The sequence below is a fragment of the Echiichthys vipera genome, assembly GCF_963691815.1.
Source record: "Echiichthys vipera genome assembly, chromosome: 1".
NCBI classification, from domain to species: Eukaryota; Metazoa; Chordata; class Actinopteri; order Perciformes; family Trachinidae; genus Echiichthys; species Echiichthys vipera.
In genome coordinates, this window is record NC_139826.1 from 22,722,185 (window position 1) to 22,745,429 (window position 23,245).

The 23,245-nt window shown below is 40.4% G+C and overlaps 1 protein-coding gene across 4 annotated transcripts in view; it reads right to left on the bottom strand.

Annotated features, from left to right (window-relative positions):
• nedd4a (NEDD4 E3 ubiquitin protein ligase a) overlaps positions 1 to 21,472 on the bottom strand; it is a 30,180-nt gene extending 8,708 nt beyond the window's left edge. Inside the window, exons 1-14 of one of the 4 annotated variants that reach the window (XM_083913752.1) lie at positions 21,231 to 21,472; positions 20,044 to 20,117; positions 17,819 to 17,897; positions 17,672 to 17,710; positions 17,226 to 17,279; positions 3,171 to 3,221; positions 2,701 to 2,762; positions 2,433 to 2,535; positions 1,512 to 1,675; positions 1,294 to 1,411; positions 1,052 to 1,216; positions 786 to 869; positions 426 to 545; positions 79 to 294 (exon numbers count right to left, since the gene is read on the bottom strand). In XM_083913752.1, coding sequence (XP_083769878.1) covers positions 79 to 294; positions 426 to 545; positions 786 to 869; positions 1,052 to 1,216; positions 1,294 to 1,411; positions 1,512 to 1,675; positions 2,433 to 2,535; positions 2,701 to 2,762; positions 3,171 to 3,221; positions 17,226 to 17,279; positions 17,672 to 17,710; positions 17,819 to 17,897; positions 20,044 to 20,117; positions 21,231 to 21,275 — 1,374 coding nt within the window. In that variant the 5' untranslated portion in view covers positions 21,276 to 21,472. Of the gene's footprint in view, positions 1 to 78; positions 298 to 425; positions 546 to 785; positions 870 to 1,051; positions 1,217 to 1,293; positions 1,412 to 1,511; positions 1,676 to 2,432; positions 2,536 to 2,700; positions 2,763 to 3,170; positions 3,222 to 9,700; positions 11,044 to 17,225; positions 17,280 to 17,671; positions 17,711 to 17,818; positions 17,898 to 20,043; positions 20,118 to 21,230 lie in introns of those variants that run through there. The other 3 variants (XM_083913751.1, XM_083913750.1, XM_083913749.1) reach the window with 3 other exon arrangements.
• Positions 21,473 to 23,245: the final 1,773 nt, after the last annotated feature.

Sequence of the window (23,245 nt, forward strand, 5' to 3'; positions counted from 1 at the left end):
TCCTTGTGACCATTAGAGAAAATGGTCACCACTTATGATTGGAGGTAAAAGCACATCTCAAGTCTTGTGCTTTCTCACCCAGGTAGTGGTCTTAGTGTTGTGGTCGATGAAAAAGGGTCTTCCACTGGGAGCACTGCGAACCTCCCAACCAGCCGGCAGGAAGCCAGATTCCTGTGTGGCCTCGGGGCTCGGGGTATGCTGAGGAGACTCCTCGGGGGACATGGAGGGTAAGGGCGGGGTCGAGTTCTGGCGTACAGCTGCACGGCTCTGTGCTGCTGCTGCTGCTGCCTCTGTCTGCTGTCCAACAAAAAATATAATATGGAGAGCCATGGAGAAATTGAGTTTGAAAATTGCAGGTTGAGTGTCAGTATGCGTACTTGTGCCCCCTATCAGCCTCAATAAGAATAAAAGGAAACCCTTTATACCTGCATGACGGCTCGAGTCCATGAAGTGGTTCGGGTGTTGTGGTTGACATAGTAGCGTCTTCCTTTACTGTCTCGCTTCTCCTCCCAGCCTGGAGGCAGTCCAGTTGAGGTTGGAAGCAGCTATTGACATGAAAACTGAAGTGATCAATACTGAAAACCTCGAGCTCACTGAGTGACATAACAACAGAGAATCACTAAACCTCGCTAAAACTATTTCCTAACAGCTACACCAAAGGACCGGTTTTAAGAAAACACCTGTGAATCTTGAACACCGACATCTGTCCACTCAAACAGCCACAAGCAAGACAGGTTTGGCAAAAAGTAGAAAGGAGTGATTTCAACACGGAGTGAAATACTCACCACAGGGTTAACAGGATGTTCCTCTCCTGTTGAAGTCCGGCCACTTCCTCTGAGACTGGAATGGCTTGAATTACTAGCATGATCCTGCAGGACCGAGGAAGGATGTCAAAGAAAACAATGATCACTTGGCCATTAATGTGCTATATACTTCCCACTCCTCTCCTTCTCTCACTGAAAGCTTGTGGTTCATATTAATTTCATTGTGAGCCTCTCTTCCTCTGTCTTTCCAGTAATCACGACCGTATGTTGCACAGATAATGACTCACTGTCTGGGAGGTGCGCAGCTCGCCAGCTGTGGCCCCAAAAACCTGAGTGTTTCTCAGCTCGTGGCGGAACGGGTAGAACTCCTCAGGCCCGTGGGGTGGAGGTGATGTGAGCTGGTTATTGCTGTGGTATAAGGTGGACTCGTCCTCTGTAATGATCTCCCAGCTCTACAAGATGGGAGAGAAGACTCATGAAGAAGACGCAGGGGGGGCTGATACAAAGTTATTTAAGCTGTTTAAATTACCTCAGGAGACTCTCGTGTGGTGTTCTCATCAGGGTCTGAGATCTGTCTGCGTGCACTAATAGCGTGCTCCGTGTCAATATCATTGTTCCGTCTTCTTCGCACCTCCACATCACCGTCCCTGTTTAAGACACACACACACATGCACACACTCAAACCATCAGTACCGCCCCAACCAGGAAAGTGGTGTAACTTTGTTGGGGAGAGGGGAGCAGTCTTACTGGATTGTGGGTCGCAGCCACTGTGTGGTTCTGCTCTCATGATTGACAAAAAAGGTTCTTCCCAGGTTGTCCTGCCGCTCCTCCCAGCCAGGGGGCAGAGCAGGCAGCAGCTGGCTCTGTCTGGGACCCGACATGTCCTGAGCCTCCAGAAACTCCCAACCAGGCTGCACGACATAAACAAATAGTTTGAAAAAGGCCACACAAGGTATCAGAGACAATTTCTTAATGCCGGCTGTTTAACTGCACACACCAGAGAAGACTTAACAACAAGAAGAACATTTACTGGTGAGGACGAAGAAAAAATGGAGAAATCATCAGCAGATTTTACAAAGGCCACGGACACACAGTGGGTCATTGCTATGGCCTTTGATTGTTTATTAAACTGTTGTCTATGGTTAAAACAAGTGACAGTGCCAAGATTATTTTATATTCAATGTGATATGTGTCATCCAAAAAGGCAGAGGTTGCAGTTTAATAAGCATACGTCATATGCAGAGGCCGCAATAAATGTTTTTCAAGGTTGTTTTTTTAAGAGTTAAATATAAAAAAAGAATTGTATGGATTAATTTATATACCTTCTATTTAGCTTTGTAAGTTGATTTTATGGAGATATTCAATGTCCAGTGACAGTGATTTCCATGCGTGATAATACACAATTATTTGACGTGCTGTTTCCATGCAGAAAATGTACAAGCAAAAAACAATTATAACCAAGGTCCCCTTCGATTGGATTTTGGGTAAGAATGTGGTTTATTTTTGGCTCGTTGAAATCCAGAGTGACTGGGAACTAAAATCTAGCTGCTCTTTTATGAACACGTGAAAATAATCACTGCATAGGAAAACTAATCACAAGAGGATCTGTCATAGTTTTGAAGATTACTGTAGATATCTCCTTGCTGAACAAGCATTCACCAAACTCACATCCGTGTCCTCAGTCTGTTCTGCTGCTTCCTCCTCTGAACCTGGGTTTTTTGGCAGGTAGGTCATTTTGAGACGCAGGTGGCCTTTGACTCTGGACTTGTGGCTGTGTAACGTACAGATGAATTTAAGTTTTTGAACAAGGAAGAAATAAATATTGTAAGGAATATTTCAAAATAAAGTATGAACTGTGGAAAGTAAACAGAATATGTAAAATGGAATGTAAAACAGGGAAGGACAAAAGATTAAATAATCATGAAATCATGCCAACCTTCGAGGGTGAAGCAGAAAATCCTTGAATGTGTATGGCCTTTCTGTATTAGGATTTTCTGTCTGAGAACAAACAAAACAATAAAAAAAATATATTTAATTTGCCAAACATCTTTACAGCCATGTGAATACATCTACTGCCTGGCAGTGTATCATAACACAGGATATTTAAAGAGACTGATGATGGTGACAGTGTGCGATGAGGGCTAATTTGTGGGTGTTGTATTTATAATGAAACAAACGCAGGAACACAACGTAAACATGACAGGCTGTGTTTCCAAAACTACAGACAACGATGTGGAACAGACACAAGAATTGAGGTGTGCGTGTTTATATTTACATGGTGACAGGGGTGAGATTGAGTTCAAGAGCTACAGTTAAAAACAAAATAAATTCTGACTTCTGTGAACTCAAACAAGTCACAGACATCAATATACAAAGAACAAGGATTTCCTGCAACCAAGGACTTACCGGTATCTGATTCAAGGGGACGTCCACCTGTCCCAGAAAGTCATCACGTGTCTGAGAGGGAGAAAGGGAGGGAGGAAGGGGGGAGTCAAACACAGATGTCAGGATCATGACAATATTATGTCCGCACACGCGTCCGCACACGCGTACACACACACACACACACACACACACACATACACTCATACACACACACACACACACACACACACACACACACACACACACACACACACACACACACACACACACACACACACACACACACACACACACACACACACACACACACACACACACACACACACACACACACACACACACACACACACACACACACACACACACACACACACACACACACACACACACACACACACACTCTGGCCAATACATGTATTTGCAGTCTTTGCAGTAACGAGAACACTGCAATATCCTCGTAGGAACATGCTGGGTGTCTATTAAAGTGACTTTATCTCCATCTGCTACATCTATTTCCTCACAAGCCAGCTCCTCTAACAAACTGTCTTTAATAATTAGAGTAAAACAAACACTGCACTATTTGAAAACAATGGGAGTCATTTGACTTGATTTACTTCTCATAGTTATTCAGTATTTAACCTTGACAGGAATGTGTTTATCTGCCCCCCAATGAATGGCTGCACTGTGTTACTGCTGGAGAGACCAGGACCAAAATAATGGAGCATTTGTCAGATAAACTAGTCCTTTTCTTTGAACACTTCACAGACTCACTGCAAGCCTTTATCGCAGCAGTTAGTCTCGAAGGCAGAGGCCTGAAGACAAACACACACTCCACTGAGGGAGTCAGCTTTGTGACCAAATTAACACCCTCGGCAGGTCAAACTGTCTAACAGTGGTATAGCGTGTTTATGTGAACAAATATAGATGGAGGCCTCCTTCGTCCTGCCCTTGCATGACTAATAGCACAGCAAAGACAAGCAGTTAAGTCCAGGTTAAAAGATACATGCTCACCAGCAACCCTTGTATGAATAACTCATCCATGTATTTTAATGTTTTTATGATTAGTTTGATGAGCACAGTTGTCCATGGCGTTCTTGAAATTAGATTTTTTAAATCTGTGTATATCTTTCTAACCCATTCTGGGTTTGATGTGACCTTTAACGACATCATTGCGAATTAATGTTATTATTGGATATTTCCTTAACGAATGCCTTAAAAGACACAAGTCAACAAGCAAAGACTCACTTCTCTTATAAAAGCTTGCCTACAATTTTGTTGACCTAGGAATTTAACCTTGGAAGGACTTAAAATCACTCTGGACAAAGACTGATGGCTAAAATGTGACTCACAAGTACAGGTACAAAATGCCACAACTAACAATTCATTAATGTGCAGATTGTTTCTCAGTTAATCAATGAATCAGTCGTCACAGTTACAGACTTTAGGCCTCTTTAGCTTAATGCTTAGTATTTTTGCACTCCAACGTGACAACGTATACATATGGTAACCTGCGTCGTGATATGTATCGAATCGCCAGATTTAGTTCCCAACACAGCCCTATTCTGCCAGCTGTAGTTGCTTTCCATTTCCAGCGGGCAACTGCTTTTATGGTGGCAGTGCATTTGGAGAAAGAACTTTGCACAGTACTAAAGTTTAAGGAGGTCTCAGTAGAGTGGCATTAATGTTGGTTATATTTATTTTTACGCCACAGTCCACAGGATATTAATAAAGTTAGAATGTGTTTCTCATGGTATTGTTTACATACAGCCACTGCACTGGAGATTTACTGAAATAGTATGAGTGTATACAGGACATACAGTAGTGTGGTTTTATATCAAACATCGCCATGCAGTGATTTGCTTCCCCCTAAAATGTAAAGAAATGAAAACCCCTCATGTCTACTGACTGGATTCAAAGGTTAAGGTATAGGACATTTATAAACTTTGTTGCCCTGTCCCACATTATGTCTGTGTGGGTAATCTCATATTATCACATTGTTTCTTATATTATTTGTGTTCATAAATTGAGTACAACACAAGATAATACTTCAGTGTCAGTTGTAGGCCCTGATGAGATCTACCTTCATCTAAACTCCACTTTCACTACTACCACAGTATATTCGCTCTTAAACTACCATGTAACAGTCACCCACTCCTTCTGTATAAATATTTATCAGTATCACTCAACTACTCATAGCTTTTAATGGTTAGACGATGAGAAACTGAACTACACAAACAAGCAAAGCTAAGTGGAGAACTGATCCCTCTGTCAAATTAAAACTCAGTATTTCATAAACAGTAATGCATAAACAATGAAATGCTTACAGTACAGACTGTCCCTGCTGGTTTGAAAAGTCAAATAGGTCATTTCTATAATCAGTAACAAACAAACAAACAAACTGCGTTTTGTATCAAGAGAAACTTTGTGGCTATAGGGTTAGGTGAGGCCAAGCTTAACAAAGAGGAAGTGTATGCTCCGGACACATGGTAAGACTGCCCAAGGTAAAAAGATAAATGTCCGTTCAGAGCATCCCTGAAGGTTCAGGTGACACTAAATGCAACTCAGTATAGCATGTGGCATTAAGCAGTGCTGACCACGTACTGTATGAGGTTGTGGCAAACTGCTACAGACACATGTTTGGGCATCTGTGAAGCAAGCGCAGTGATATCCATCCTAGCTCAGCAACGACAAACTACTTTTAACAGGTGGACAGCAGCTTGTGAAACATAAACTTTTGACAAGCTACCAGCTAAGTTAACAAAGTGTCTGATGATGAGCTTTCCTGATAAGGAACGTAAGTGCACATCTGAGAAATAATTCCATACAATGACTTGAAACCAGTTATATTTTGGCAAAGACACTCTTCAGACTGCAGAGACTTGCTGGATTACCACAACAATTAACTAAAGTTAAGTCAAAGCTGGAATATGAGGAAAAACCTTTTCAGCACCAGAATCCATGTACTGTCACAACAGGAGGCAAACGCCTTAATATGTAAAATAATTAAGGATTACAATGCTGAATTATTAAAGTATTAAAACAATCAGGGACTTTAACTTATAGTAAAATGTGTTGTTGTTTTCTCTTTCGTCCTGCTGATTTAAAAATAAGCCTTGAGCTTCAGCCTATTCCTTGATTGATATATTATTCTTCTGTGTGGAGTTTGCATGTTCTCCCTGTGTCTGCGTGGGTTTTCTTCGGATCCATACACGTGTTAAGGTTAATTGATGACTCTAAATTTCCCGTAGGTGTGAATGGTTGTCTGTCTCTGTTTGTCTCTATGTGGATGGATGGATAGATGGAATGGATCAATGTAAACATGTGCTTCTTGTCAGTTGCATATTCACAAAAATTGCTTTAGTCTTAATAATGTATGACCAAAATAAATGCCTCCCTTAAAAAGCACCAAGTCTGATAGTCTGCATTGTTCATTTGTTATACTGAGGAAGAATGCATAAAAACACATTTATTTAAACTCTTAAAGGAAGAAATATTTGTTTTGGATGCTTGCTATATTCCAGTCGTTACAGTTAAAGTCCAAAAGTTAAGCTCGGTGCTGGGCTCTTTTTATAATGAGTGAGTCTCTAAACCACATGTCACTTCTGAAGGAGTAGGAAATGCAACCTGCAGCCACAAACATAAACACAAACACAAACACAAACTCAGTGGCAATTGTACAAAAGAAGTTGCAACTATATATCTGGATCATAATGACATGTAGGTCATGTTTGATATCATGTACTGCAAATGTATTGTTCTTCTGGTTCATGGGGTTGTTTAACGAACAGCAGTTACGTTTTTCAACTTCCTTGAGCAATGTGGTCACTACTGGTTGTTCATTAACTCGTGAGATGAGGTAAACAGGATTATGAGGCCACTGCAGATAAGAGCGGCAGACCTGACATTTTCCCAAAAATTTCCATTGTGGAATTTTTTTTTAAACACCACGCCCACCTTAATCCTTCAACTTTATAGTTTCTCAGCCTCATCTTTGTTTATGTTGCAGTATTTGCAAAAAAGATCTTAGTCATCCTGCAGAGTATTTTGTCTCTTCTACTGAAATCAACTCAGATCAAGGATGTCAGATTCAGCCCATACACAGTAGGTCAAGGGGTAGGTAGATGTTGCAATATTTTGTTTTTCACAAAATTAAAGGTCCCATGTTATAAAAAGTGAGATTTCAATGCCTTTATTAATTTTTATAATGCAGGTGGAGGTATAAATACTGTAAAAGTATCAAAACGCTTGATCCGGGGCGGTTGGTGGCACAGTTAGAGCAGTCGCTCCATCTATAGAGGCTGAAGGTCCTTGAGGCAGTGGCCGCAGGTTCGACTCTGACCTGCGGCCCTTTGCTGCATGTCTCCCCCTCTCTCTTTCACCCCATTTCCTGTCTGTTCTGTATAATAAAGGCTTGAAAAACTGCCAACAAAAGAGAAATGCACCCAACCTGTATTCAGAAACTGTGTCTTTAAACAAGCGGTCAGGGCTTTTGTATGGTTGTGATGTCACAACTATATTATTTTTAGGTAGAAAGTTGTCCTACAGCGCTGTAACAGTCATTCCCCGACTGCAATTAAGGTGCAGAGAAACAGAGAACGCAGATGTGAAAGACCCAGAAACACTGACCAATCAGAGCAGACTGGGCTTTTTCAGGAGGGGGTCTTAAAGAGACAGGCGCTAAAACGGAGCGTTTCAGACAGAGGGTGAATACAGGTATATTCAGACAGCATGAAAAATAATTTGTTTTTCAAACATTAAAGCATTTAAACATGTTCTAATAGAAACCCTAATACGTAGTATGAACATGAAAGTGAGCATAATATGCCCTCTTGATAGTTGGACTGTAGGTCGACATGAGGTGAGGTCATTTTTTTTTTTTTACTGCTGCTGTTCAGGGAAAGTCACTTATGAGTACAAAGGTCATTTAGCCATATTCAGTCAGGAAAATCACAACCCATTTTTTAAAATTATACTTCAATTTTTGGGCTAGGGGTAACTATTAAGACAACTATACATATCCTTTAGTATTTTTACATGTGCTTCCTAGTTATTTGAATTATGATATACTTATTCAGTGTGAATCACGTGGTTGTTGCTCCGCTGTGGGTACACAGACACAGGTAGTATTTATTTTATGTGTGATATGACACTAAATATGCATGAAGGACTATGAACATCAAAGCAAGTAAATATAAATAAATATATTCAGTACTGGTATTTCCCAGGCATTTTAAAGTCAGAAACTAAAAATCTAGATTTACAAAAGCAAATTTAGATCTTTAAAAGTAAATGGATTGGCTAATTAGGTAAAGAGGAGACCTTACTTGACAACCTGCTAAATGCAGTGGGGGGGGGGGGGGGGGGGGAGGGGGGACGACACCTGATACTTCACAAACACTGCCTGGGAGGGGGATCCATTGGAAAGGGAACCGCCAACCTTTTACTGGGAAAGGCTCCTGCTCCCATCCTGCCTATGTTATATTACCACACACACACACACACACACACACACACACACACACACACACACACACACACACACACACACACACACACACACACACACACACACACACACACACACACACACACACACACACACACACACACACACACACACACACACACACACACACACACACACAAACACACAAACACCATGTCCACAGATGGCTGGCATGACTGTGCGCTGCTCTAGTATCATGCTGTTAAATTTGAATCCACAGGACTGGGCAGTGCTACACACCACCAGACTATCTGGAGTCAGGGGGAATATTTCAGAGGCACTTTATTTATATCAGCAAGGGGCACTGCTTTTCCCACCACTAAAATTAGCTCGGGTAAATACTTAAGTCGATTACTCATAGTGCTAACAGAATAGTAAAAATGGAGAGTTGAAAATGTCTTCACATGCACCAACAGATTCACACGATGAAGACCGGCAACTTCTCCTTCTCATTCACGCTTTTCTTGGAAATAAATATGCAAATAGATTTACGTAATGTAACCGAATACCTCTGAATGTTTGTCTACATTGGGCTTGTTAATGGCATGACTTAGCTGTAGCGATCTTCTCAGTTACTGAATGCCGCTCTAGCTTGCGGAGAGCCTACTGGCTGACCCTGAGTAAACAGAGTTTTAAGGATTTGAATGGCGGGCAGTGAAGGAGAGCACCATTATCACAGCATATATATTCCATACTAAACAATATCTAGTGTCAGAAATCTGATAAACATTAAACTTTCCTTCAGCCAACATGCTCATGTGTTATCTGCAGTATTCAGGACAGTCATACTTTAATTTGACTCTGCACATGAAGTCAGAGTGGCATCTCCTGAGCTGTCAAACCAAAGCAGTATGGAATCTAATTGAACCAGTTTAACAACATTATATGTGACTCCACAGTGTTCCTCCGTAGGGCCTTTACCTTATGTTAATGCACAATTGAGAGCAGTTTTCTTCTCGATTCACAGTTAAGTTTCAGGCGTTTCAGCTCATTCCTGCTGGTCAGGGAGCATAAGCTAATTCCAATGAGAAAACTCAACACTCACCTTGCTGTTTTGAACTGGGCTCTTTGGTGTGTTATTCCCTTTGTGGCTTGTGTTTACATCCGTGACAGAGCTAGGCAACTTAGCTGGGCATAAAGGAGACAAATGAATGTGCACATGTGGACAGTGAGGGCTACTGAGTTTTGGATTTGAAACGTGACATGAAATTCCAGTGTTAGCGTAGGGCACCTCCAGGGAAAAGCTCCTTTGTATGGCGCGATGAGTATGGTTTTCCTCAGGCATTTCCAGGTCTTTACCTGATGAACCGACCTTGAGGGTTTTTTCTGATGGTTTAGTTGAGGAAAACAAACAAGCAGAGGTACTACGATACAGTTTTTTGTGAAGGTTGTGTTCATCCCCGGGGTGTGAGGCAGGGTTAGGAGCCTCAGGATATTCCACATTGACTGTAGCCTTGGTTGTAGCTCCTTTCCCGGACATTATTGGTCTCTGGTGGGCAAAGTGCAGCAGCACACTGCTAGAGTGACGATTCGCTGTGTCTTGAGTTGATGACAGTTCCCTCATTTTACTCCTGTCCTCCATTTTGCCTTTTGGTTCATCCTGTAAAGGAATATTAAATTGCACCATGTGTTTGGTGTCCTTCAATTCGGCTGAACAGCCTCCTTTTGGTAGACGGTGGCTACTTACTGCGGTGGTGGACCCTTTGCAATTCACATCATCATCATCTTGTGAGAATTCACAGGCAGATGTCAGAAGAGATGACTGATGAGACCCCCTGGCTGGCGGGAGAGCAGGAAGAGCCACTGGACTAACCGGGGAAGCAGGTGGGGTGCTGCAGGGGCTCTTTGGAAATATAACCAAGGAGGAGCACCGTCTCAGCGGGACCTTGGACTTGCGGCAGACTAAACTCCTCTCCTGGGTGGTCCTGTGCTTTTCTGAAGCCTCTGGCTCAAAGATGCTGTTGCTGCTACAGTACCCGGCGTCGCTGGCCATGCTGCTGCTGCACGAGCCACCGTCAGAGGCACTGCCTGCTCCTCCTTCGCTGGCCCCCGGGTCTCCATCCTCTATACTGCCATCAAGCTCTCCACTGAGCTTTCCACAGGGCTGAAGTGAGATCTGCAGAACGCTCTTCTTATTAAATCCACCAGTGTTTACCCTGGGTATGAATACTGAAGAGTACCGCTGTAAATTAGCATAGTCTGGTGACAGAGGAGTCACCTTCAAGTGGACAGAACTGTGCGCCAGACTCTCTGCGGGGTTACGAGCTGACAGACTGACTCCGCTCTCCTCACCATGGCTCCTGAGACTTTCTGACAGAGGGTCCGTGTTGCTTCTCCTTGACGCGAAATGCAAGCGCAGCCGACATGCCATTCGTTTAACTCTCTAATCCCTGCAGTGTCTGTGAGAGCTGCATGATCAAACTTGCTGCTATGAAAAAAGGAAAGCAAAGCAACTGCTCCGAGAGCTTCTCTGTGATCACAATCATTAGCGGCTGTACATTGCCAAAATAGCTCTGGTGACAACCTACATTCCTCTCCAGGCTGATCTCAGCTTTTAGTCAGAGGAGGTCAGTGGTTCTGTTTGGAGACATGACCCAAAAGTACGACCTTTGAAACAAGAGCAATCCCAGAGTTTAGCCCCTTTAGGGAGCTTAAACCCAATACGGGAAAACAAAAGTACACTAAAACTTAAAGGGCAGAGCTTCTACGACTGACCTGCTTTATAACCATAGCTTGGCTCTGCTGCTAGTTACAGTAACTACACCCCCTGATATATCCTGATATCTAACAACTCGTGTTTGTTCCAGTCGCCTCACTCTATTCACCCCTTTGGAGAAAACAACAACATGGTAGAACAGCTCTGGTAAACTGTTACATCTGCCTCAGGCCACTCACTCAAGACTTCCTGCTGCAGCTATGCTTCTAATGTTTCTGCTGCTCTGTGCCCCCACAAATATTTTTACCCACTGCTATTGAATTACAGGAAATCAAAAGGGAATGACTTTTAACATAAGTCTATCAAACTGAGGACAGGGTTGCAAAATCGCCATAGCCTGTGAAAATACGCAGGAAATTGTTTGGAACTGCAAAAGTTCTCACACTTATTTCATACAAAAGTTCAACTTTTACACTGTTTTTTTGCTTGCAAAGAAACAGAGAATGTGTTTGACAGCTGTGACATTTTATCTGCCTGCTTACAGATATCACACAAAGATAAGAATGAGCCTCGACAGTGACATGACACCTGTTATATGACACCTCATGTAACAGCCAGTGCTGGTCTGATTTCTTCCACACGACTGTTGACAGTCCTATTTATTAATGGCAGCCTATTGTGAGTCAGGCTGGGCTTATTTCAGGATATTACTCTGCACCCAAATCAGTTTCAGTATATAGCGTAATAGTAAGTGACATAGCCAGGATAAAGACATGATTCACCAGTCGACACTTCACTGCTGAAGCTGCCTATTATTTAAACCAGTATGACATCAGGAAACCTCGTGATCAATCAGGAACCTCGTGATCAATCACTCATCTGGACAAAAACAGATATAATTGACGGTGGTGAGTAGGCCGTTAGATAAGATTGTTGACGCACATAGCACATGTTATTTTAGTATTGTGTAATGGGCCAATAATATATCAAAGCCGCCTGTAATATACACATTGAATGTGACACCATAAAGTCACTGTGCCCAAAAGAAACATGCTATATTTAATAAATTCTTTATAAAACGTGATTACACACTGTACCAGTGGGGTGTGTTCAGAGGCTGGACATAAGAGACAGATGATGGCTCTGTCAATCAGCAGGTGCAGCTGAAATGAGTTAGGCTAACGATGTGTTAACAACATGCTCTACAACCCCCCCCCTTACCTAGCCTGGAAACCAGATCAATCTGTCAAACTCATGTTTCATTTGTTCTGGCAGATACGTCTGGCCCCCCCTATACAGACAGCCTTCCAGCGGCTTGTCATTATATGGACTAATCACAACCCGTTTACCTTATGTGGGGTGGATTTAAGACAATGACTGTCTGTAGGTCAGTTCAGGGCAGTTTTTCATCAAAAATGATGCGATATTGTGTTACTGTGTTCCTCACAAAATGTTTTCAGAAACACATTTTAGTGTGCTGTTCAGCTGTTATGTAATGTAAATGGGGATATTTGCTATATTTGGAAGAAAACAAAACAAAACACCGTCTTGAAAAGGTTGATTTGCTACAAGAAGTTGATCTGTGCTGAATTACTGTTGTGTAATTTTACCGTACCTTTGGTGTTCCGTTATCTAATTATTTTCTTATTTGTAGTCACGATCATTGAACTTGTTATCCAAATACCTCCCTGCAAACCAATCTATCCAACCTTTACTGGAAGTGTGTTTAGTCCGCTGCATAGCTGTTCAGTTACATTGTGAGGGCAGAAGAATACCAAAGTATCATTACACTGAACGCCTGCAGACATATAGATACCTTAAAACAGAACTTGTTAGTTAAAATCAGCTGGACCGCAGAAGGGTTTTTTTTAAGATTATTTTTTGGCAGTTTTCAAGCCTTTTATTATATAGGACGGACAGGAAATGGGGTAAGAGAGAGAGGGGGAGACATGCAGCAAAGGGCCGCAGGTCACAGTCGAACCTGCGGCACCTGCTTCAAGGACCTTCAGCCTCTTTACATGGGGCGACTGCTCTAACCACACCTCAACCGGTCGTCCCTGGACCAGCTTTTTAATTTTTCTTTAAGAGAAGAGTGTTTGGTTTGGAGAGTATGTACCTTTTCAAAGATTGGGGCATTACCTTCCAAAACAGTCCAAGTTTATTTCCTGTTGCAGTGAATGTGAATGACATCAGCTGACAGAAGTTACCAAGGACCAAGGCTGTTGCCTAGCAATGGAATTATGTTGAAAAGGCCTATAGTTGCTTCTCTTCGCTTTAGGTTTCTGAACCTATTTGTGCAGTTGGTTGCTCAATTGCTCTTACTAATTAGCATTGTCCATCTGAATTCATGACGGCCATTCATTTGTGTGGGGTAACCATGGCAACATCTGCATATGGTGATGTCATGTGCATACCCTCTATTCACTCTGTCTCAAGAAGTGAAAGAGGGCCTGCTACGGACATGTCTATGCCAACATGTGATAGCAAAAAGGAAACTCATATATGCATTTGCATATTCTGCACTTTTATAACACCACTGACTATCGGATCTTGATCTGAAAACATCAACAGATCATTGGTTTTATTTTCAAATTAATTATTTAAGGATACAAAAAGCTACATGGTGATATAACTGTAATTTTTTGGGGTCATGTAACACACTAAGGCCATTTGGTAAAATCTTAATAATTTATTGAATCACTGCTCCTGCTTTTGATTTTGATAATTGAAATGGAAAGCTCATTTCAACCTACTTTGATCAAGAATTTAAATTATGACACCCCCTATTCACTCCCCTTCTCCACTAAACAGCCTAACCTGCTCAGCAAGCCACAGAAGAGATGAACCCATAAATGAAACGAAAATATATATTCAACTTCTATCATTTACAAAAATGACTGACTGCCATGTTCATCACAGTGTACCATATTATGTACTACTTATGTAATATGTTTTAGGAATAATAATAATAATGGCACTAGGTGAAATGTCAAACTGTGGATCACAACATTAGGATTTATCATTGAGGAACAATAATTATACAACTAACAGCACATTTCATGTCTTGTATGAGTAAAACCAACAGGCCCAGTTCCTGTCTAGCAAGACAAAAAAGGGTTTTGCAAACATTTCCTGCATTTCTTTTTCAGTGCCACGGCAGCAGTGACACACACACATGCACAGAAACACGTTCACAGTGCTGACACACCCATCAAATTTTGACAAAATCTACCTGCAGCCTTGAGTCAGTCACGCCCAGGTTTGTTTGACATAATGAAACGTTCTAGAAAGATTCAGCAGAAGGAAGGAGCTAAGATTATGTGGACTAAATGTGCATGTGTTGCATATGTGTGGACTGTATGCTTTTACTTATTATTAATTAATGGGACCTGCTGAGGGACTGCAAATGAAAGTCAAATAAGAGACAAACTGTTTCCAAAGAAAGAGAAACAAAGCAGTAGGAAAAAACAATACATTTTAAAGAAGGAATTGTTGTCTGACACATAGCTGTGTGCACTGACTTGATTCCTCTGACAGCCTAATGTGCTGCTTCTTGTTATATTTACTGAGTAGACTGTACCAGTTTTGACAGGTTGATGCAGTGTGGAGGAAAGGGCAGGTAAAGATATGTTCAAACTCATTAGAACCAAGAAGATTACAAGATATATTTATATAACTATCTCAACTAGTAAAAACACCAACAGAGCCATGTAGAAAATAGCTGAAAATGGAATGAGTGGAGAAAATACAAATATCAAGATATTTTAATTGCATTAAATAAAACAAGTAACAAGTTTCCAAAAATGTTTTAATCTAGTTTGTGTCAGTGCGTGTGCACCAGATTTTTGTGAACGCGCCTGTCTCTTGTCTCAAAGATAAATGGCATGAAGTACACGCTACATGAAGGTAGGTTGGCTAACTTACTCATAGATAGCAATTGCTAACGTCATTTAGCTTATACCTAGCTTGAGGTGTGCGCCTGTGATATTGTAACATGCGCAAGGGGGATCTGTGGCGTGTGCACAAACTGTGCCTGACAGTCAGCTCTCACGCAGCCCTGCGATGAGTGAAATGAGTTTGCAAAACAACCAACAGGCTTTAGGTGCACATAGATTTAAAACCGGATGATTTATGTTGTTCTATCGGAGCATAGTGTCAGTTTTGGTGAATATGATCAAAAAAATGTTACCGACTGCAACTTTAATTTTAAGCTTAAGGGGAACTAGCTACTGAATGTGTTACTTTGCTCCAGGATGTTGGAGACCTTCACCTCAATGTGGATGGCTGCTTTCAATCTTCTTTCATTCCATCTCAGAACGTGTCCCATGGACATCGTCTTATGCCAGTTTAATCAACCCTACCACTGTCTGCAATTAATCTTTGGATGTAAACTATCAATTAATAATCGATACAGTGTTTTTGATACAAATTGATACACAAAACATAACATTGGGATAGGTTTATCGATTATAGTCAGTTAGCAGCAATGCACTGTGGTCAGGCTGCTCAGAAGTCCAAGGACCTGCTGTGCATCAGACCAGCATAAAACAGGGTCAGCAGCTTGACTGAGATCATGCTACAACCGGGCATTCCCAAAAGGTTTAACATTGCTTTGCACACACTGTGATCTATATTCACTGAAGCCTCCTATCTCAAAACCAAGTCTACCATCACACCACAACCCAGTTCTTACTGAGCTGATGCTGCTACACATAAGCATCTTATGCATTTGTATCATTAAAGAAACTATTTCTGCTACACCCATAATATCTCCATCATCTACATGATATTCAACACTCGTCCTGATATATGACTCTTTCAATCTCCTTCCACACTTGTACAGGGATTAGGATGCCCTTAAGGCAGCCAGATTTGCCCATATTTACAGCTCTGAATAATGAGGTTTGCCAACAATATTACACATGTCATGGCAAAATAAAGGTGGCTGTTTCACACAGACAGCCCAAAGTTAACCTTGTACTGACTGGAGGCATATCCTTATCTACCGAAATATGACACATCCCATGTTTTGTATTCACAGTGTTGTATGTTATACCCATATTAGGTTATGAGATATATTTGTTTACACCTCTAATTTGTTGAAAGCTCTTCCGGAAATATATCTGTTTACAGTACATTGCCAAATTTTTGTCACACTGTTTCCTAGCTTAAACATATTTGGACTGTTTCCAAAAAGAGGAGTGTGTTACTCGCTACCAACACTACAACTGTCAGCTGTACAACTTATCAAATAAGACATGTGCCTCTATGGAAGAACAGCTCTTAAAATGGATTTCCAACACTTTCTGTTCATTAGCAAAGAGTTGATCAGACCAGTGTACAAGCCAGTAGCCTGTCTATGTAGAGCCTGCCCAAGGCTTTTAAGCACAAAATACTTAACAAAACACATGGCCCCATAATAACAACAAACTGACACACAGCAGGTTATCCACCTTTGTAAAACATTTCTGGATTCAAGCATGGTTGGCTGGTTCACCGGTGTACTCTGTGCCACATGTATAAAAGTGATGTGAACTAAAAAATGAGCTTTAATAAAAGATTACAACTTACATTTAGTTTTTTCACATAGAGAAACACTATCTGTAGGTGAACTAGTGCTCCAACAAGTAGTTGATGAATCAATTATTTTGGTAATCAATAAATTGTTCTAGTAATTTTAAGCAAAAATGCAGAACATTCCCTTGTTCTAGCTTCTCAAACATGAGGATTTGCAGCTTTTTTTGTGACAATAAATCTGAATATCTTTGGGTTTTACACGGTTGGTCCAGACAAAACTGATAATCTAAAATATATCTTCGAGGGAATACAGACATTTCTTTGTATTTTTTGACTTTTAATAGATCAAACCATTAGTCAAATGATTAGAAAGGTTAAATATTACTAAATAACTTACCAGGCGATTCTCATCAAACACCTCCAACAGCAGACGATGCTTCCTGGGATCAACCTGAAACCAAACATAGATGATATATTATGTTATGAGGTAAAGCCAAAGTGCAGAAGTAGTGGGTTCAACAATGAACCATGGCCAACAGCATGATTTTTTTAGTATTTTATGGTTATATACGATTAAATATACAGTAAATGAATCCAGATATAAAATCCGCAATACTGCCACATAGACAATCCCCCCTTATGTCAGCTTTGCTTTTTTACACTGAACTAAACAAGGCCGACATAACGCTGTGACAATGTGTGATTTTTTTATAGCATGCGGACATCCCAGAAGCAAAAGAGGCATGCTACGTAACCCAACAGCGTCGGCATCTACTGTGTGAGATCCAATCAACACATGCATTTTAAATGTTTAATGTTAAATTTACTTTAAGTTTTGCTTACTTTGAAAAAGAATTCTTCATTCCACTTTGGGTCCAGTGTCTTCATGCAGCATGTGATGTGAAGAAAAAATAAGTAAGAGTCCACAAGTAAAACAAATGCTTTTCTTTTCTACAATGTAAGAATAAATGTAGAAATTAATTTGCTCACCTTTTTAATTGTTTTAGTCTGAAGACTTGTAATCTCTCCATTGATAGGGTCGTACAGGGATAGTCTTGTATATGGATCGCTGCAAGACAAAGAAAGAGCCATTTAGATTCAGGTCTGCTGGAGAAATCCATCTATAAAGATTGAAACAGTTATCATCCCCTTTCTTTTCTTTATGTTATATTGGTTTGTGTGGTTCTTCTACCATCAGTCACACTTTATTTCTAAGGGAGGCAAAACCCTTTACGCCATTGTCTGATCAGATGCTGCATTCAGACCTCAGAAACATTAACATAATGGTTACAGCTCAGTTACACTCAATGTGAGGTTGAGTTATTGTTTTTATGATGTTTTGAGGCACCACATCCATCAGTCAAATCATATTATACATTACCCAATCCTTCAGGCCTGCAGCAATGCCGTGGCATAGTTATATATTAAGTGACTGTTACATTAAAGTGATGGGAATACTGTGCAGAAATGTTGGTTAAGATGGGAAGGATTAAATATACAGTAGACGAGGGATAAAATTCATATTTCATACAGTCTTGATAAGATGTTTTTGTCAGATTCTATTTTTTCTTATCAAGGATTTTAATGAATTCCAAGAGTAGGACACAACAAGAGGTGGAAACAAGCTGTAAACAGGGCATCAAGAGAATTATATCTGTGAATTTAGGGAGCTGTTTTTAACTTTTTTCAGAGTAAACATGTCCAACAAGATGACACTATGCTGTAGACTAAGTCATTAACAATCATGCTCTTGGAGGAAGTGCCAGCATTGCAAAAGTCAGACCTGTTTGCACAGAAAACACCAGAGAAATTCTGAATGGTCTACATAGTCTTCTTTAAAAATTAGGGAATTTTTTTCTTTTTAGAGTGAATGTCTTGTGTGAAAACTGGAAAAAGTGTAACCTGAGCCTTTAAACCCTCACTCCTTCTCAAACTATAAATGAGAATAAATAAACACTTAACCAGCAGTAAACACAGATTTACTGAAAGTAAACTATCATAACCCGAGGGTTAGATGAATCTTGAACCTTGATAAATATAGAACACATTACTTTGGGTCATAATAAGATTTTGGAGAGAATGACAGACTCTATTAGAATAATGAAACACAAACGGATTTGTGGTTCACTTACAAATGGCTCTGATTGCATTACACATCATGTGCTGTTTGTTGCGGAAAATATATTGTCATCACCTTCCTGTCAAGTTCTGACTGTCCAGCTTTACTCAAAATAATGAGGAAAATTGACAGGAAATAGCAACTACTCATGCAAAGTAAGAGGATGACATCCATTTTACAGGCATGAACTACCTAATTTCTCGGAAACTGACAAAAAATGAATTTTAAATCAATATATTTGGGCTTTGGGCTATTGGTCAAACAAAACAAGCTATTTTAAGGCATCATCACGGCCCTTGTCAATTGTAACAGATATTTTTCACTATTTTCTGACAAATCATAGAGTAAACGATTATTCGCTAAATCAAAAAATAATCCATTTTAAGATTAATGTAGAGCTAGAATAATTACTCATTTAGTTATGTTTTTGATGTTTCAAGTTTCTAAAAGTGAGGATTTGTTGCTTTTCACATATACACACCAGAGAACAAAATTAAAGAGCAAATTATTAATACTTGATTTATTCTGACATATTGTTATTTTTTAACTGTTCAGAATTTGATAGAATATCCGCTGGGTGTATACCACTGCCGTACTAGTATGTTTTTTAAATAACGAAGGCACTTCAACAAAAACCTTTATTTTGTGAAAAAAAACAGTGAGCATAATTAGAGAACAGTAACTATTGTGTCAGAAGAGAAGATTTAAATAAGGGCCATAGGATTAAAAATGAATAGGAAGTGTAGAGGCCCTTTCTTTAAATGACTTCAGCACATCTGCGCCCACAGGACATCACTAGTTTCTCACACTGCTCTGGTTTGGTTTAAAAATTAAGGTTTTTGTTGAAGTGCCTTTGGTTATTTAAAAAAACATGCTAGTACAGCAGTGGTATAGCCACAACTGATATTCAATCAAATTCTCATCAAATAAATCAAGTATTTATAATTTGTTCTCTAATTTTGATCTTGTGTGTGTGTGTATATATATATATATATATATATATATATATCAATGTCAAAATTGTTTACTCGAGAAAACGAATGGCAGGTTAATTATACAGCCCAAGTAAGTTGATCGTTAATTATCTACAGCTCACCTGGCTCCGAGTATATCTTTTTTGGCGAGCCCGATTCCACCAACGACTTTCACTTTTAGAACTCTGGATTCTTCCTGAAATAACAAAAAAAAAACAACTTTTAATACAGTTTATGAATGTGATAATGATGTAAAGACAGAGTACTTGCTGCCACACATACATCACATACCAACCAACTTAGGGACACTCAGATAAGAAAAGAAAATAATAATAATAAAAAAAAATATTCAGAAGAAACTGAACTAAAACTAAAAGTTAGGACCCTACTCCAACTCTATACAATTATAGAGCAATACTATTCTGTACATGGTTAATCCAGTAGATACTGAATATTGTCTTCTGTTGGGAGCCTATGGACACACACACACACACACACACACACACACACACACACACACACACACACACACACACACACACACACACACACACACACACACACACACACACACACACACACACAGGTCTGTACAGGTATGTTGTGTATACTATATAAACCAAAAGTAAGGTAATGGATCATAATAATAATAAACTGATTTCAATGTAAATCCCTATCACATGCATGCATCGCGCACACCCCCCTAAAGTACAATCAGGGTTTACGGGATGATGTAACATCCTGACAATAACTTGGCACTGCTGCACACTTCCCCTCATAACACACAACCCTCATTTATGCTTCACTTTACTGATAAGTTAGTGAATCATCACGTGATTTCGCAATTCAATCACACTGTCTTGGCGTAAAGCTCACAACTATAATAGGGCCCTATTACCAAAGTTACTTGGAGTTAAAGCGCGGATGATTTTTAGCAAGATAATTCAGAGTTTGGGCGATGTAAGTTTGGTGTGTTTGTTTTTCTGCCCCAGTGGGGTCCATTACCTAACTTATCATTCACGCCGTGGGACCGATGTTCCCGTGGGGACCGAATCTGTGCGTGTGTGTGTTTGTGTGTGTTGAGGACGGGAAACAGCCGTTGGCCAACAGAGAGGCGTTCACAGCCCAGCAGCCTGTTGTGTTTCCTGGCTGAAAAAGTGAACAGCTAGGTCTCTCTAATGTGGATAACACAATCCATTTGAGGAAATACAGTTAGCGTTGACTAGTTAGCATCCGGGCTAACGTCGCGATCACATGAACAGCGTCACTAACGGTTAGTTAACGTGAGAGGCGCGTTAGTTTGGTTTACCTCGTCGGTCTGAAGTCCTCGGATCTGTGGAGGAAGTGCAGCCATAGTATCCTCGCCCTTCTTCCTCCCAGAGAGCGACAACAACAAGAGGAAGAAAGAGAAGAAGACAGTGGTCCCGTCAACAGTGGACTCCCGTGGTGTTTAGTTTCTACGCTGCCTCTGTTGTGCCCTCTGTGCGTTTACGCTGGTAGATACCGTGAACCTGACCTAGTGGCTGTGACACCGTCGTTACTCTGGATCCATCCTCCTCCTCCTCCTCCTCCTCCTCTCTTCTGTTTCCTCCTCCTCCTCCTCTCGTTCCCTTCTTCCTGTCACTGCTGCTCCAGCCTGAGAAAACCCAGAACAACACCGCTGACAGGGGACACTGAACGCACCATCCATCTTTCACAGAAGAGGTGAAAAACAAGTGTTCAGATTTCATTATATAAGTAAAAGTTGTGCATTCAGTGTTACTTAACATAAGTAATTATGTACTATCAGCAAAAACAGTCATGGGATTTAACTAAGTACATTTACTCAAGGGATGTACCTAAGTACATCTGAGGTCCTTTACTTAGCCCGTAAAGATTTAATGATACTTTACAGCTAGGCTGGGCCATAGTCTGTCGGGGCTCTGGGCAAAAATGTACAGGGGGCCCCTCGAGCCAGCGTTCATCACCAGTATGTCAAAAATAATCGGACACCAACAAAAAAATGGCGAAATGTAAAAATTTCAAAAGTGTACGTTTGAGTTGTTTTCAAAATCTGATTTTAAACATTAAAAAAAGGTGAAAAACAGAACAATAAAAACCTGGGTGGAGTCAGGTGGGGCCCCCGTAGGGAGGTCAGGTCTCTTACTCTTATTGCAAACATTGCACATTGTCACTGCTGTATTTTAAAGTTTATCAGCCTCCTACTGGCTTAGGAGCAGTTGCCTGCGGCCAGCGGCACCTCTGCACCGGGGGATGAATGGAATCGATATCGTATGAAAAAAATCATATTAAGAGTTTGTGATCATGATACACAGTTATGTTATGTCTAAATTGACTATAACAAACACATTAACTCAAACTTATTGGAAAATGTTACCTGAAATATCTGAATGAATATCATTTGAAGCTTTATTAATAAATTATACATTACCACTTAGTTAAATGTGATTAACGTCAACTGGATTATGTAACACTTTATTTCACTGGGCAATATGACGATATATCTTCAAAAGGATTTTAAAATGTCTATTGAATATATTTTTTCCTATAAAGCCTCTATCACAATGTTGAAAACCAGGGGCCGCCTTTGTTCGATGCTTTACGTTCTTATCCTTGAACGTTATGTTCATTTTGCACTAAAGTTTTTAATAAAATGTAACCTACTATCAATGTTTGAGAGCTAAGAAATAATAATAATAAAGAAAAGCTAATGACAACATATCCGTTAGATCCAAGAAGATTTACTTTTCCCGCTTCCATAGTGTTTGTATCACAGGTTCGATTTCCTGGAAACATAGTTAATGGATGCTGTACAGCAGCTGACTCTCAAATAATGAAAATATTAAAATGCTAGATGCTGAAAGATTATTTATTACTCAAACTGAATTTACTAAAATGAAACTGAGTGCACCAGAATAAAAACACATCTCAGTAAGGCCCCACCGTGTCTGGCGAGCTGCTACTGTAACTAATAGTGTGCAGCCATACTGCAAACACAGGAGGTCTGGAGAAACATAAACACTAGATGGTTGGAAAAGGGCAGAGGCGCTCTGGGTTGTCATCAGTCAAACAGTCAGTTTTGCTCAGACAGAGCTTGGTGCTGGTGTTTTTCACTGGTGCACGAACAACAAGAGGAGTTCAGGTCACTTTCAATGCCACACACTGTTAGAAGGCCTGAGCTGGTTTGCACAACAAGTTTAAATGTACAGTTCACTGGACAGAAAAACTTTATCTTATAAAATACAGTGCATTGTTACAGATCAAACAGGTGTGGGGTCTCCTTCCACCAAATATTTCCCTTTAACCTCCGCAGATTGTGTCATT